General features: G+C 42.2%; 2 protein-coding genes across 2 annotated transcripts in view; one reads left to right on the top strand and one right to left on the bottom strand.

The window, feature by feature from the left end:
- Positions 1–14,429, bottom strand: part of usp47 (ubiquitin specific peptidase 47) — a 16,824-nt gene extending 2,395 nt beyond the window's left edge. Inside the window, exons 1-23 of the mRNA XM_044029749.1 lie at positions 14,127–14,429; positions 10,257–10,451; positions 8,529–8,645; positions 7,472–7,625; positions 7,282–7,378; positions 7,042–7,187; positions 6,858–6,937; positions 5,888–6,037; positions 5,594–5,689; positions 5,341–5,493; positions 4,995–5,153; positions 4,736–4,867; positions 4,481–4,557; positions 4,117–4,172; positions 3,620–3,732; positions 3,440–3,541; positions 3,051–3,258; positions 2,797–2,912; positions 2,553–2,672; positions 1,617–2,469; positions 371–546; positions 206–286; positions 1–93 (exon numbers count right to left, since the gene is read on the bottom strand). The exon at positions 1–93 is cut by the window's left edge and continues 23 nt beyond it. Of these exons, the coding sequence (XP_043885684.1) occupies positions 1–93; positions 206–286; positions 371–546; positions 1,617–2,469; positions 2,553–2,672; positions 2,797–2,912; positions 3,051–3,258; positions 3,440–3,541; positions 3,620–3,732; positions 4,117–4,172; positions 4,481–4,557; positions 4,736–4,867; positions 4,995–5,153; positions 5,341–5,493; positions 5,594–5,689; positions 5,888–6,037; positions 6,858–6,937; positions 7,042–7,187; positions 7,282–7,378; positions 7,472–7,625; positions 8,529–8,645; positions 10,257–10,451; positions 14,127–14,171 (3,519 nt within the window). The 5' untranslated portion in view covers positions 14,172–14,429. The remainder of the gene's footprint in view (positions 94–205; positions 287–370; positions 547–1,616; positions 2,470–2,552; positions 2,673–2,796; positions 2,913–3,050; positions 3,259–3,439; positions 3,542–3,619; positions 3,733–4,116; positions 4,173–4,480; positions 4,558–4,735; positions 4,868–4,994; positions 5,154–5,340; positions 5,494–5,593; positions 5,690–5,887; positions 6,038–6,857; positions 6,938–7,041; positions 7,188–7,281; positions 7,379–7,471; positions 7,626–8,528; positions 8,646–10,256; positions 10,452–14,126) is intronic.
- Positions 1–15,012, top strand: part of swap70a (switching B cell complex subunit SWAP70a) — a 924,354-nt gene that overhangs the window by 100,453 nt on the left and 808,889 nt on the right. The gene's annotated exons all lie outside the window — the stretch shown is intronic.

The raw sequence follows: 15,012 nt of genomic DNA, 5'->3' as shown, positions 1-15,012 counted from the left end.
GCACTGCTCTTTCAACTGAGGGAGCAGCTCCTCTTTGGACTGTCTCACAGTCATGCCCTTAGCAAACACTGTGTCCACGAGGAACTTGCAGGGCTGAAAAACAACATGATGAGAATATATACTGTATATACATAAACATGCTGTATAAATATCTATATTAACAACCAGTTTTGAGTCATTGTTTAATAGAAATATATGTTCTCACCTCTGTTTCATTCACTAGTAGTTGATACACTTTGACTCTGTATTCCCCCTTTTTCAGTGCTCTTCCAAGTCGAATGGTTATCTGTGGAAAGTCAATTATTAATTCACTCTGACACAAAACTAAAAGTAATGAATAAAGTAATGAACTGTGAGTATTTATGCCGACCTTGTTATCGTCAGAAAACGATGACAGAGTCTCGTTCAGCCGCACGCTCTCAAACTCCTGGTTGTTGGCGTAGACGCGGAACACCTTGAACTGGGTGGAGGCCACGCCCACATACGGCTCCAGGTTCTGCTTGAACGCTGCTAACGTTATTCTCTTGTCCACATGAACAACTAAACCTGAGGTAGATCACACACAAACAAGTCTGTTACAATTAAATATGAGAAAATACCTGGTAATAAAACACAGTTCTTATTCAACATGTTGGTCGCTCTGCTTTTCTCTGATGACTTAGTCAAATATGATTTGGGAGGAAGAGCTCAGTGTCATTGTAACTGCAGTATAACATTTTAATAATATGAAAAGGAAAAACTCTTTAAAAGGAATAGTTCAGTTTTTCAAAGTGTGGTTGTACGAGATATTGATAAGAGCTACAACTTGCGATTATTTTAACAATCGATCAATCTTTAATTAATTGTTAGGTCTATATATGGTCAGAAAATGTAGAAGAATGTTAAGATGATTAATAAAATCATTCAGTTTTAATGTTTTTTTCGTTATATGAAATAAAGAAACCATAAAATATTCACAAATAAAATGAGAAAACTTGTTTAAATTACTAAGAAACAAAATGAATCGATTGTTAAATTAGTTGGCAAATAATTTAGAGATCGCTTACTCGACGGAGCCCTAATTCACTGATTATCAACACAGACTTTGATGAGCCAACACTTGTGCAGACCTGTGTGGTACCTGGACATTCACTGTCACTGATATCACGATGCTGATAAAACAGATTCACTAAACTAAAACAACACCTGCTTAAGTCTATAATACATTCAATTACATTATAATACATTAAGAACATGTTTGCTGCTTTATTTCAATGTTAGACCCAATTCTTCCAGCTGGAAATAAGAGTTTGTAAACTGTTCTCTCTCCTTCACTTAACTCAGCATTTCCATGTTGTGGTGACAAAGCAACTGCATGTCGACTACTGATCAAAATAAATAATCAAAATGAAGCTTTTTAAACACACAATTTGACGTTATTGACATCAGTGGATCAACACATTCTTATACACAGCACAGACTGATTTTATCAAGTGAGAATGAGTATCTGGTTTCTAGGTAGGTCTACAGAAATGAAGATAATGTATCAATACCTCAAACAACCACATTTAAAAAATAAACTCTAAATTGTATGATAACTAGAGCAGGGTAAGGAACAGAAGTTCTAAAACGAGTACATTTTTGTGCATCCCACGTGGATTCATCCTGAGTACACGGCTCCGCTCTGAAGTACAGGTACTGAGCTTCTGCTTTGCTCTTCCCATTGTCGTCATACTCGCTGTCCGTTCCAGAGTCTTCCTCAGCCGTGTCCCACGTCTCTTTCTTGCCCTCGTGGGCTTTGGAGCGCCGGCTACTTGTGATGCTGTGCGAGTCCAGGCCATTGGCCAACTGTATGGGCCCGCTGTCTGCGTTACACAGCGTGTCACTACTGTGGCTGGAGCTGAGGATGTCACTGTCGACCGAGCTGGTGCTGCGGTCATTGTTCACCTCAGAGTCTGAGCGCTCCTCACTGGCAAAGTGGTTCTCTGGTTCAGAGGAGGCGCCACCACTGCTCCCAGCCGTGGTCTTGATCCGGTTCTCCAGCTCTCTGCTGTCTGCGGCCACGCAGAGTGAAGAGTTAGAGTCGGCCTCTTGTGTTGGGGACTCGATATGTTCAAAGTCACTGGTGTCAGAGCTTTTCTGGCTGTCGCTGGTGCTGGTGCTGGAGCCCTGCTGCTGCTGCTGCTGCTGCTGCTGCTGCTGCTGCTGCTGCTGCTGCTGCTGCTGCAACGACAGATTCTTTAACTTTTCTGTGCTCTCCTCGAGTATAGCCTCCACAGACTTCCTGGTACCCTTGGACTCATCAGAGGGCACATCAGAGTCACCGCCCTCTTTCTGGCTCAGAGTTCTGTTGGCCAAGGTTCCGGGTGACTGTTCAGGCAGTAAGACCAACAGTCGGATTGTATTCCCATGACGATCCAACAGTTTCCACAAGACGGAGTCAGTGAACGCAACCTGATGATCAGACGACTCGGAGCTCTCAACAAAAACCTGATGGAAGAAAAGAGAAAACAGATCGTTAGGTGTCACGAAGCTTCCTGATAAATTCTCTAATAAGAATTTATTGACAAGACCTTGTTACTCCTGAAAAATCCCTCAGCTTTCAAGGTCTTGTTTGGAACATAGAGGAGGCGAAGGTCATTATAGCAGCGCTCCAGGACTACACGCATGTTTTCTGCAGACAGACCTGTCGCCTGGAGACAAACACAAACACAAGACAAGGTTGATTCTCACATTTATTTCAACATAGCGTTCACTGTTAATGATTAAAATGGAAAAGAGGACACAGTGATTTAGGAGGAGAGTAAAAACACAAACCTGTGCAATAAGCTGTTTGAATTCAGTGATTGTCTGGTTCAAGTACGCCCGGACGCTGATTGGGGAGGCAATGGTCTCACTCTTCAGATCCACAACATGAACCTTCACCATAACCTCTGCAGAAAACCAGAAACACACTCCTCAGGTCATTCAGTAATAGATTCAAGTGTAATTAATGTACTGTCGTTTGCTTAGTCTTCTGCTGAACTGCATTAACACTGTTACTTTAACTGACTCCACAGAAGGATACCGACCTCCGGGTTTGTACGGCTGGAACACTTGATCCGGCCGCCGCGTCTCCAGCAGCAAGTCAAACATGTATGAGGACTTGACTCCACCCAGCAGCAGACCCATTGGTGTGTCCTCCTCACCTTCATACGAGCGCTCCAGGTACTCGTGGAACTCGTCGTACTTCACCAAGCGACAACAGTCCAGAGAGACGACTCCCTCAAGCTCCATCAGCTGAGGAAAATGCAAATTACAATGATGCAAGGGTTATTTTTAACCACTGGTGTATCAAAGGTCCCTATAAACAGTTGCCAGTGTTACATGAACTAATGCACAGTGACATGCTGATGATTCTGAGGGCACATGGTCATTCAGTATTCAATATTTTGCAGCTAAAACCACACAACAAACTAACCTTAAAGGCCATTTCTGTTGCCTCTCTGAGTGTTTTGTCCTTGTGAACTTCCAGCTTGCTTTCCATCATCATCTTCACAGGATGCATGCAAAAAAGCTTGATCTACAGGCGAGAGCAGAGCATTTATCAACGGATCCATTTTCACATGTCGATGGAGAATTTGAATAGAGCCAAACAAACCTTGCAGGTATTGCGCTCAATCTCCCGCTGTCTCTTTTCCTGCTCCTCAGACTCCTTCTCCTTCTGAACCAAACACTTTATGTGCTCTGGGAAGTCTTCTACAGCTGAATACTCTGCCGACAGAACAGCGGACACATTAAACCACGTGATCCATTTTATACCAAGCTCGGAAAATAATAACCACAACCGACGGCACTAAAACATCTCCCATTAACACTCAACCCATAATGAGGTTTTAAGAATTGTTATTCTCCCGCCATTAAGACAAAAGAAAATTACACAATGTGTTTAATTCAATAAATCATCACAATCACATCAATACCAATTGTAGCCTCGCCATACGACACTGGCTTAAAGTAAACCTTTGATAATGTTTTTACTAACATGTTAATTCTCATGTGTAAGAGTCATAAACGTTAACGGATCTTCATGTTTGTGTTGGCATCTCATTCATGTCGACATTATTCCTGTGAGACTGAACTGAATGAAGTGCTTACTTGCATTCCTTGAGGGGTCTTTCAATCTATAAATCAGCATATATGCATTTGTAGAGCTGTTGAGAGGAAAAAAAGGATTATTATGACTACAGAAAAAATAAAGTATACATATGTGTAAATAGGGAGCTCAGATGAATGTAAAACACTGACAATGCTCAATATAAATATCTGATACGACCCCATTTACAAAAAACAGGAAACTTTAACAGGAAAAGCACAATGAACAAAGAATAAACACCCCGTTTCCCCTCAGATGGAAGTGGTTCCAGTTTCAAGTTGAAGTTAATTATTATTCTATTCTCTAAGGCAGTTTACTGCAGGAATGTGCTGCACGTCAACCCACGGAGCACTGCACACAACTGACCTTGCAAAGGCACTGGAATAATAGCCTCTGCTCCCTGAGGACCCGCCGTATGTCTTTCTTATATCGTCCTGGGTGATCTGCCAAACAGAGATGCACACTGACACGATTACGCCACAGATATGCTGTGTAACTCAGGATCATGTGAGAGTGACTGGGGTTGTATGCGCTTGGTTTAGTTAGTAAGAGCTGCTGAGCCCAGGAAGGGACTGAGTGCTGTGAGAGAATCACGTTGGTAAATCGAGTGCCGACACTGACCTTGCTAACATGTTGATCATTGAAACTGTACCACTGGCCATCACTAAAGGATTTGATGCAGGCATAGTAATGGCCACCCGCAGCACTCCCGGAATGGACCATGACGGAGAACAGCTCAAAGTTCAACGAACTCTGTGAATGTGACAAAAATCGTAATCAGACAAGACCAACAGCCAGGAGGAGCTGCATTTACAGATTTAAGATTTAACACGATCATAACACGGGCAGAACCACATGAAACCTGGTCAAAAATGATCACCTTTGGCTTCAACACCCTCTCTGTGCTGCCAGTGCTGTCCAAGCAGATGCCCTCGTCCACGCAGTCATCAGTGGAAAAGTCATTGCTCATCTGATCGCTGTGGCAGCTGCCTTCATTCTCAGCGCCGCTGTCAGTGCAGCTCTCCGTCTGAGGCGACTTCTGAAAACATATCATGACATGTATTCCACATAAAGTAAATGTCACATTGTTACATAATAACACCAGTCTGTGCCCTCATTACAAAACAACAAAGTGGAACGTGGGACACATTTTTTCTCTTAATCAGAGGATTTTTTTTTATAATCGAGTCACATTACTGTTGGTGAACATGCTGCTCTGATCTCACCTCATCTTCCACGTCGATGAACGGACTCATGTCCAGCTCCTCGGGGAAAGTCATGCTGTCGTTGAGCTTGATGCGATGCATAGTGGTGTAGTCAAAATCAAACCGTTTCAGCTGCAGTGTCAGCAGGTAGGGAAAGTGCAGAAATCTTAGACCCTGTAGCAAAGAAGCATTTATCAAGAGGATTAGACGGGTCAATAACAGAACGCTGCATTCTCTGAACACGACTCCCATGTCACATATTCAGTCTGCTCACCTTCCGGGCGTCACATTTCTTTTTGCAGCGTTCACAGAAATACTGGTTGGGCCCATCCAGAGTTTCTGGTTGAACAAATGCCTGCAGAGCCTCCTCCTGTGGCAGAGAATGAAATATAGTTTTACGTATGTTCATAGAAGACATCGACTGTATCACCATGAGCGGCAAGTACTGAATGCAATGACGCCTTTAAGTAGCTGTGAATTCTGAAGCATGAATGAGAGTCAAGTGCTGTTGGAGTCTTTGCTGCCACTGTACTAAATATTTAAAAAGGGATGAAATGTAGAAACTCACCACACTGCCATAGGCCTGGTTGACTCCAAAGGGTCTGATCACAAGAGGGATGTCCAGGTAGGTATCAATCCTCCAGCTCTCGTAGCCACACTCCAGACAACGCACATAATCCTTCAATTTCCCCTGGTACAGCTGGTTGATCAGGTCAGCCTGAGGACAGGGACGGGGACGCATGACAGTCCTCAGCCATGTTTCATGTTCTCATTTTGTAGACACTTACGTTTTTATGTCTCTTGACTTCAGGAAATGATTAAATGTAACATGCTCAGAACTCTATTATGCACTTAAATGCTATATTGAGTTTGCTACTTGTGTGAAATCAGCAGAGCAACTGACTGCTGATCTTCATACAACACCTTGAATTAGATAAAACTGTCCAACTAAATCAGTTTATCATCACTTATCGGCTCTACTTGACTCAACTCTAAACAGTTCGGTATCCAACATGTTGAAAATTCTTTCTATGAACTGTTTCTATGCAGAAAATACTGAAGCACTGGGCATTCAAATAGTTTTTAATTACTAATCTCCCAATAAACGTTTTGGATGTGATTATTTGGTTCTTGCTGATAATAAAAAATAACAGCAGATGGATCTTTGTGCAATATAAAGCATAGCTGATGCTAGTAAAACACTAGTTTTAGTGGTAAAAAAGACCTGGGGTTAATATAGAGGCTGTGTAAGAAAGGAATAAGGCTTTAGCAGAGGATGCAAGATACCAGGTACGAAAAGCAAATAAACCTAGTAGAGTCGAGCCGAGTAGAGCTAAAACCGTATAATATGTATAATATGTATAGTATAATGGAAAAGCACCAATGAATATTCAACACACACACAAACACACACAGAAGAGTGTTTACAGCTTATATCTCATTCCAAAAATGAGAAAACAGTTAAGCCCGATTGTCACCAGGCTGACAGTTGAATGTTTGCTGTCTGAAGGTCTATGGAAATCTCTGTTTGCTCCTACCTGCTCTGTTTGCTTCCACTTTTGTTCCAGAGCATCAAACATGACCCTGCACAGCTCCTGGATGTCATGCTGCTGCCACGCTAAAAACAAATGTGTCATTTAGTTTACAGCTGTATAGCACAAGGTCTCCGTCCATAAAAAACACACAAACAATGTGTAAAACAGAAAAAAAAAAGAAGCTAACCCTCGCTGCTGTCCCAGCCAAAGCTCCGGGTCACATCAGTGGTCTCAATCGCACGTTTTTTACTGGTCTGCAGCTGGACAAACAGCCGCTGCAGCTGGTAGGGGATGCTGGTGACTGGATCCTCCTCTGACTCCTCAAACTCCCAGCTGTGGATGCACACAAGTTGTGTAATTATTCAACTACACAACACATTCATCACAAAAGTAAAACGTCAACAGGACAATGAGCATAATTCCTCACTTGTAGAGAGCATTTCTGAACTCTGGAGTCATGAACAGCGTCTGCAGAAGACTGTTCAAATAGCAGGTCATAGCTTGGTTAACTAAACCCACGTAACCTATAGAAGGGGGCAAGGCACAGGTAGTAAGAAGTCAGCAGGGGTTGCGTAAAAGAAGTGATGCAACATCCTTAACGTAGGCCCAAAACACACCCGTCTCAGATTTGTTGAGGATGGATGAGTAGGAGTAAGATGAACTGCTGTAATCACCACTGCAGCCTGGAGTGCTGTCTCTTGGAAGAGGACCAATGAAGCGCTCCTGGGAACTGTCATCCAGTCCACTGCTGTCAGCTGCTCCCGACTCATCCTGCACACACAGACACACAGTTTGATAACGTACACCTGTACAGCTCCTTATCCGATCATCCATCACAGTACATTTAGACATGTAGACACGGTCAAGACAACCTGCCTATGGAGAAGAATTTTAAGTGATCATGGTTGTTACAGCCAGGTGGGCTGGTCAAATTCAGAATAATCTGATCTGGGATTTCCACACTCAACCATATACGGGGTTTATAGAGAATACTCTATTGAGTGACAGTACTCCCTGCAAAAATTATTTGTTGATCCCAAAGCTCAGGAAATTGAAAATGATGGAAAGGCAAGAGTAAATAGCAACAGTAACTCAAACAACCACTCGTTACATGCAAGGTATGTGTCTCTGACCATAAAATCTGTCAAATCTTGAAGCAGATTGGGCTACAGCAGCAGAAGTCTACACCAGGTGTCAATCCTGCTACTGTCCTGTGTTACTTCATTAAGTCGCTGGTGACTGAATATTCATTCTTCTTCTTATGTTGGGGTTAATAGGTGGTTGGCAGGTGAGAGTATATTTAGTCTACAAATCCTACAACAATCTGTAGTAGCGCTAAAGCTTGTCATAGGTACGGTATGTTCTCCACAGTTTACCAGAAAGGCGAGTGGTGTATGTCAAGCCACAGTGGTTAGAAATAAGCAGAATTAGTCAAGTAGTAACACCAGTGCAACACCAGTGAAACAGGAAGTTACACACAATGTTGTTTCAGCACGTTGGCTCGTCAGTCACTGCTGCTCTTAAAGGGCTACAGCACCTGGTTATCCACTGGTGCGGTCACCGATATTTCTGTCAGAACCAGTTGTGTTAAGTCGTACTGGCTCGTCGACCCTATGCAGTGGCCCAAAAGGACACCCAATACAATACTGAGAAATTAGGAGCTGTACAACTCACCGACGCCATCTGTGGCTGCTCTCCATCTTTGTCTGTCAGCTGGAGAAAATTCTTTTTACCACCAGGCTCAAACCCAGAGTCTGAGAGGGACATCTCACTGTTATGATCCAGTGGTGCCTAGAGGTCAGCAAAAAGAGAGGGGGGGGTCACAAAACAGTCTCAGCAACAATACCTGAAAAATGCTTAAGGATAACAGAAACAAATGTTCAACACAAGTTGTTAACAAACTGGATGAATTCACAAGAACCCTTAAACAGCTACTCAATTCATGTTGAACAAATTCCCTGCAGTGGCGCGTGTGACGAAAGTAGCTTGAAGCCAACATGTGAACGACGCCACAGAGCTGTCTTTCTCCAAAACAAGCCGAGGACGAGCCAGCAAAGTGCTGCAGTGGAAACATGCAGAGGCTTAATCCACTGACCTACTCAGTGAGATAACAGACACAGTACCTGGGCTTTGGCCCGGGTCAGCGACAGGATTAGCCTGGGCTCATTTAAGAAAAGGAATTGTATGTCCACACACGACCGGACAACAGAGAACAACCTCAGTCAACATTACAAGAGCACAATAAGAAACAACACCAGCATTACAGACTTTATTTTGTAGCAGGGAACGGTATGACAACTCCATTTTTGACTCCGATATCAACCAAAATACTGCTAACCCCATCGCCTTTTCAGAAATACCGTATCTCTCCCACTATCAGCTTCACTGAGGTCATGATATGGAGACACTGCCCTTTCAATGTAGAAGGGGCTATTGTTCATACGCTTACGTAAACTTTTTGGAAATGGAGAATAAATGCGGCTGCAAACAAGCTAAGAGCCATGATGATGAATCCCACTCGAGTTCACCTACAATACTCTGCCTGTACTCAAACAAAGTGAATAAAACAAACATGCCTTTGCTGGTGGAAACGGCTCACAGTATCCAGACCTCTGAGTTCCAGGTCTAAAAGCAGCGATGCTGGTTGGTACAACTTCTCCTGCCGTCCCATGTGACAGACTCCCTCGTGATGCGAGGGAGAGGCTCTCTATTGTCACTAAAACTTAATCAACAGAAATATTACCACTTTTTTATTGACCGAAAATACTTATTTGGTTGTGTTTGAAATTTTAAACTACTTTTTCATTGGAACAGGAAACACGCTTACTGGAAATGAGCTTCATTTGAGTAGTAGACTAAAGTAATAACACTGCAGACCCCAAAAACAAATCACTTAACAGACACTAGACTGCTCCATAGAATTAGTCTGGAAGTTCATGCACAGTTCATGTGCAAATACTTGATCCATTGTAATACAAAAGTATTGATTAGTTCAGATTTAACCATATATAAAAAGGTAATAACTGAACATTTCCAAACTCCAACACAAACTTCAGTTGTGACAAAAACACAGAGATTTCACTGCCATGCTCAGTTCATTTCGACTTTTAGCAGTTTCTACCGATCGCTCTTGCATTTCTCATCCAAACACTGGCAAAGTCAGCCCTGCACACACTGGTGCCCTAAGTCACCTGCCAAATCTGAAGCCTGTCAAACAGCACACTGGACAGTTATGTGATTAACAGACAGACAGAAAAACAGATGGCTCCCGCATTTACAGATAGAAGATCAGGCCTCTCATTTTCTCCTTCTGTAATAACTCCACAAACCCCTAAGGGCCACACCGTGTTAGAATCATGTTGAAACCCTGAAATGCAACTGCTACGGCAAACATTTCCTCACCATGTCCACTTTATTTCCCCAGACAAGGGTGAAGGAGCCATTGACATATCCTGCTTTGTGGGCAATGTCTTCATAGAGTCTGGAGAGTGCTGTGGAAGCAGGCAGGTTGATGGTCACCCTCTCATTGATGGTCTTTGCACAGGTGGTGTCCTGGATAATGCACAGCACTCTGGGCTCTTCTGCTGCATTCTGGATCTGAAAATCAAGAGATTCACAGGACGTATTTTGTCAGTTTGCATGGGTAACTTTACTTTATAAATCAGTAACAATAGAATATAATACGCTCATAATAAGAGGGAACATCATGATAATATTGTAATATTATATCAAAATAACATTACAGTAATATTTCCACATTATTTCTAGAATGTGATACTACAGGCTTTTTTAAATACATAACTGACAGTTGGATCATTCACAAAAACATCAGCAAAAAACTTTTTACCCCATGACTGGACAAACCCAGTTGATGGACAATTGATCTTCATAATTATAATCAACTACAATAAACTACACATGTTTAAATTCTTCAAAGTCATGCTTGAGTCATTCTTCATTTAATTATAAATTATACAGAGGTAGAGGTTTTCCAAGTGGACCAGACGTTTCAAGAGGCAGCAAAGTCACGTTATCATCTTCACAGCGCGTGCAGTTAGTTTTTTGTGACTGGTGTCGTACAAAAATGACCTGGTCCGTTTCTGGTTTAATCAAATACATTACACATGTCAAAACCTTTCAGCAAAAGGTCACTCATCAAGCATTGATATAACCAGCATGTGTAGAGCTAATCTCTCTTTGACATCAGCCTCATTCAAATCACTAGTAAGCAACATCATTTCATGTTATGGTGTATTTTGAATTAAATGCTTTGATACTATTAGAACTGTCCTCTGATTGTTATCATTTAGATGTATTTGTCTAACGTTAGAGAATGGTGGTACTTGTCAAGCTGCCTGTTCATCAATGTAACTTGACCATTGCTTGTGTATGGTGATGATAAGCAGAGCTGCATCATGCATCTACTTAACACCATGCATCATCACAAGCCCTCTCTTTCTCTCTCCCCCTCCCTCTCACACACACAACTCTACCTGAGTAATCCTCTTCATCTCATCAAAAATATTTTGTCTGCATCTCCAAAAAACACCCTAATAATACATGGAGATAGTTAGGGAGAGAAACAAATTAAAAACACAAAAAAGGAAAGGAAGTAGTAACAGTAGGGCGCATGAAGCCACCACCTACACCTACTTCCATTTTCTCTTGAGTAGTGACAGGGTGATGATTACAGGAAAACATACTTGTTATTACGGTTGTTGTGAACCCTTTGTTGAGTTTGTGATCTTGGAAAAATGTGACTGACGGACCCTAAAGAACCAGCTGCTGACAACTCCCAAGTGTATTATCAGATTAAAGGGTTATTTTTACTGTGGATATAATCACAAGGTGCTGACATGTATGCAGGGGTACTTCAAACAAACAGGCAGTATTTCTTTACAGTTGTTAAAGGGATAGTTCATATTTTATTAACTGTGGCTGTATGAGGTAGTGACATTATCAACACTGAACCAGCCTGGGACCCAGACAGTCACTTACTGAAAACAAGGCTACCAGCACGAGCACAAGGAAAACCAGATTTGAGCCACTCACAAAAGGCTCACCTAATAAAATGAACACCTGCTTAAGTCTATAATATCTAAAGGATATCTTTTAGGGATGATATTTTGGAGCCCCCTCTGGCTGCACCACCTGCACATGTGTGCATACAGCACCAGGAGTGATGATTATCACATTCGCCCCATAAAAAAAGTCTGTGGTATAATAATTCATATTCATGATTCAAAGATTTGCTGCATCCTTAAGTCAATTTATTGTCTTTTTTTTTGTAAGTAAAAGTCGTCCATTTCTTTCATGACTATTGGGTAAAACATGCAAATGTCCTAAAAGACCAAGGCTGAACAATGTTGAATAATATTTGTGATTGCAATATGATTTGTGATTTTAAAGGGAATGGTCATTTTTACATCATTATTCTCATTGGAAAAACATATCTGAAATGTTCAGCTCTATAAATGACAAACACTATCACTTTATTTATTTTTTATTATAACACAACCATTTAGCTATCCCTCGATGTGACCATGTGATGCCATCATAGTATAATAAACTGTGGTGAGACACAAATTGTCACGCAATGCCAAATTTCTGTGGCAACAACATTTTGACTGGCAAGTAAAAGGGAACATGTTTTATGAAATAACATGATAAATCAAGTTTTAGCTAGTGGGCCATACAGTTGTAGTGTAGTGGTTAGCACTCTTGCCTTTGCAGCTAGAAGACCTGGGTTTGTGACCAGGTCTGAACAAGGGTCTTTCTGCATGGAGTTTGCGTGATCTCCCAGTGTGACTGTGGGTTTTCTCCCACAGTCCAAAAAACATGTAATATGGGGATGATGGTAAATTGGGACACTCGTTGTTTGTCTCTTTGGTCCCTGTGATGGTCTGGTGATCGGTCTAGGGTGTGACCCCGCCTATTGCCAGCTGAGATTGTCACAGCATCCCCCCATGACCCTCATGTGAAGGATAAAGCGGTAGAAGATGGAAGTTTTAACTAGTCAGAACATCTTTTTTAATTAACTCGACTTAAATCATACTGAATGAACCTTGATTCTTGATTGGAAGATAGATAGTCAAAATGTAATTATATTTTGTCAAAATCCATGTTGTTGATATCTCTAGTGTCAATTTTGATGTGACAATTTCAACCATTAAATGTTAAAAAAGCTTGCCATAATTGCCACTGTGAAAAACGTTTAAGAAGTGCAGCTCTGCGTCATCCCATCCATCCCCCACACCCCCCCAGCACTTAATAACATCCAGTGACGTCCAATGTTCGACGTGTGACGCAGCAACAACCCAAATCACCCCCGTTAACGTAAGACCGTCCGTGGGAATCGCCAGTGTCGATGCCAGTGGCTGCAGCGCACTCGTATTGTTCTCCAGTGAGAGAATGACAACACTGTATCCTCGTAGACTCACACATTATTCTTATTTTACGTAACAGTCTGCATGTTAATGTTTGCTTTGAGTACCAAGACAAACATGGCAGGATCATCTCGCAACGGCTTTGAAGCTTTGACGGGGACGTTGAAATAGAATTTGATCTTTATAGAAAAGGAAACAAAATAACAATATGATGACGGTTTTACACACACCTGCGTCTAAGTTTACAGTAATGTGAGGAGGAGCTAACTCAAAGCTTAAAGTCCATTCAAAACAATGTGGAAAGAGGAAATGATGCCACGGTGGTGTAATAATAAAAACGTTGCTGTCATTCGTGTCCATTGGCGTGACTATCTACAGTTGCTTTTGCAATATCAGAAACACAAAGATTAACTAGAGTTGTTGCCATAAACCAGACTTAAATGATTAACGACATTTGCTAGCCAAAGCCTAGCCTACAGGCTAACGTTACTTGCAAGTTAGCTCACTAATGTTGACAAATGTCGTCTCCATTAAAAGGATTAACTTCATGGCAGTCACAACACTTGACACCTTGTGACTTTATAGTCATAAAAATGCCATAATAGACGACTCTATCGTGTAATAATAATCACACTGGAGCTTATTAAGCTGCTCGCGTAAACTCACTTTGTCTAAAGACACTAACTGACGGCGGCTGAAGCTAACGCTAGTTAGCCGTGTCACGATAGGCCGTTCAAGTCATGTTGAGCTAAACGTTAGCAGCGGAGAGTTAGCTTCTGCGTGACACACCGCAGCACCGCGGTGCAAAAGTCTTTTTGTCGCTATTAATGTGCACGTTCAGTGACTCTGTGACCCGGGCGGACTCCACCACGAACCGTAGCCTCACCTCTTTGGATACGAACTGATTCTCCTCGCTCGGCACCATTTCCATTTGAGCGACAGTTCAGACGAGCATCTACCCGGACAGCGAGCGATGTCAGCGGACAAACTTTGCAGCGACGAACACAAACATGGCGGGAGTGCCGTTTGTCGCCACTTTGAATGGTCGCGTCACGAAATCAAACTTGACAAAAGTTGTAGTCTCACGAAAGTGATGTCGGATCCGCTGGCCAGACTCAGAGTGTCCTGCTGTACGCGGAGAAAAATGGCCGGTGTTTTACTCCGCGAGACTTCACGCACGCACGCACGCACGGAGCTGCTGTGGCGTCACATTCCATCCAGACAAGCGTGCGTGATGTGTGCGGCCTGGATGACGTAGGTTGGTGCCTGTGTGTGTGTGTGTGTTTGAGATCAGATGATAATTCACTTTAGCAACAATGACAACAAAGAACATGAATGGATGGGATCTTTACGAGGCTTTTTCCCAACACATCAACCACGTCCCTGACTTCTGTGTTTTTCTTTCCGTGATGGAGATTTCATTGATTGTTTCCTTCCATTATATCATCTGCGGTTACAAACAGGTCATTCTTAGTATTGTATAGAGATATTTGCCCAAGTGCATGAGGATATTTTCCTGTGAACAGACTGCATTGAAATATAATGTCTAATTCTTTACTTTGGACCAGATCTGGTTTAACAACTCGGTGTGAATATCACGTATGAATGAGTGACAATAGCTTTGTTTTTTCCACAGTTCTGCATGGAGTGCACAAATTATTCAATGGATTTTGGGGGGTTTAGCGCAAGCGATCTGACCCCACTCTCCTAAAATGATTCTTATATGAAGAAAACAGTCATACTCTGCAGAAAATGCAACCAAATATAACACA

This window comes from Solea senegalensis, linkage group LG7 (assembly GCF_019176455.1).
Source record: "Solea senegalensis isolate Sse05_10M linkage group LG7, IFAPA_SoseM_1, whole genome shotgun sequence".
Classification (NCBI taxonomy): Eukaryota; Metazoa; Chordata; class Actinopteri; order Pleuronectiformes; family Soleidae; genus Solea; species Solea senegalensis.
Note: the sequence above shows the minus strand (reverse complement) of the source record. Positions and strands in the feature narration are given on the sequence as shown.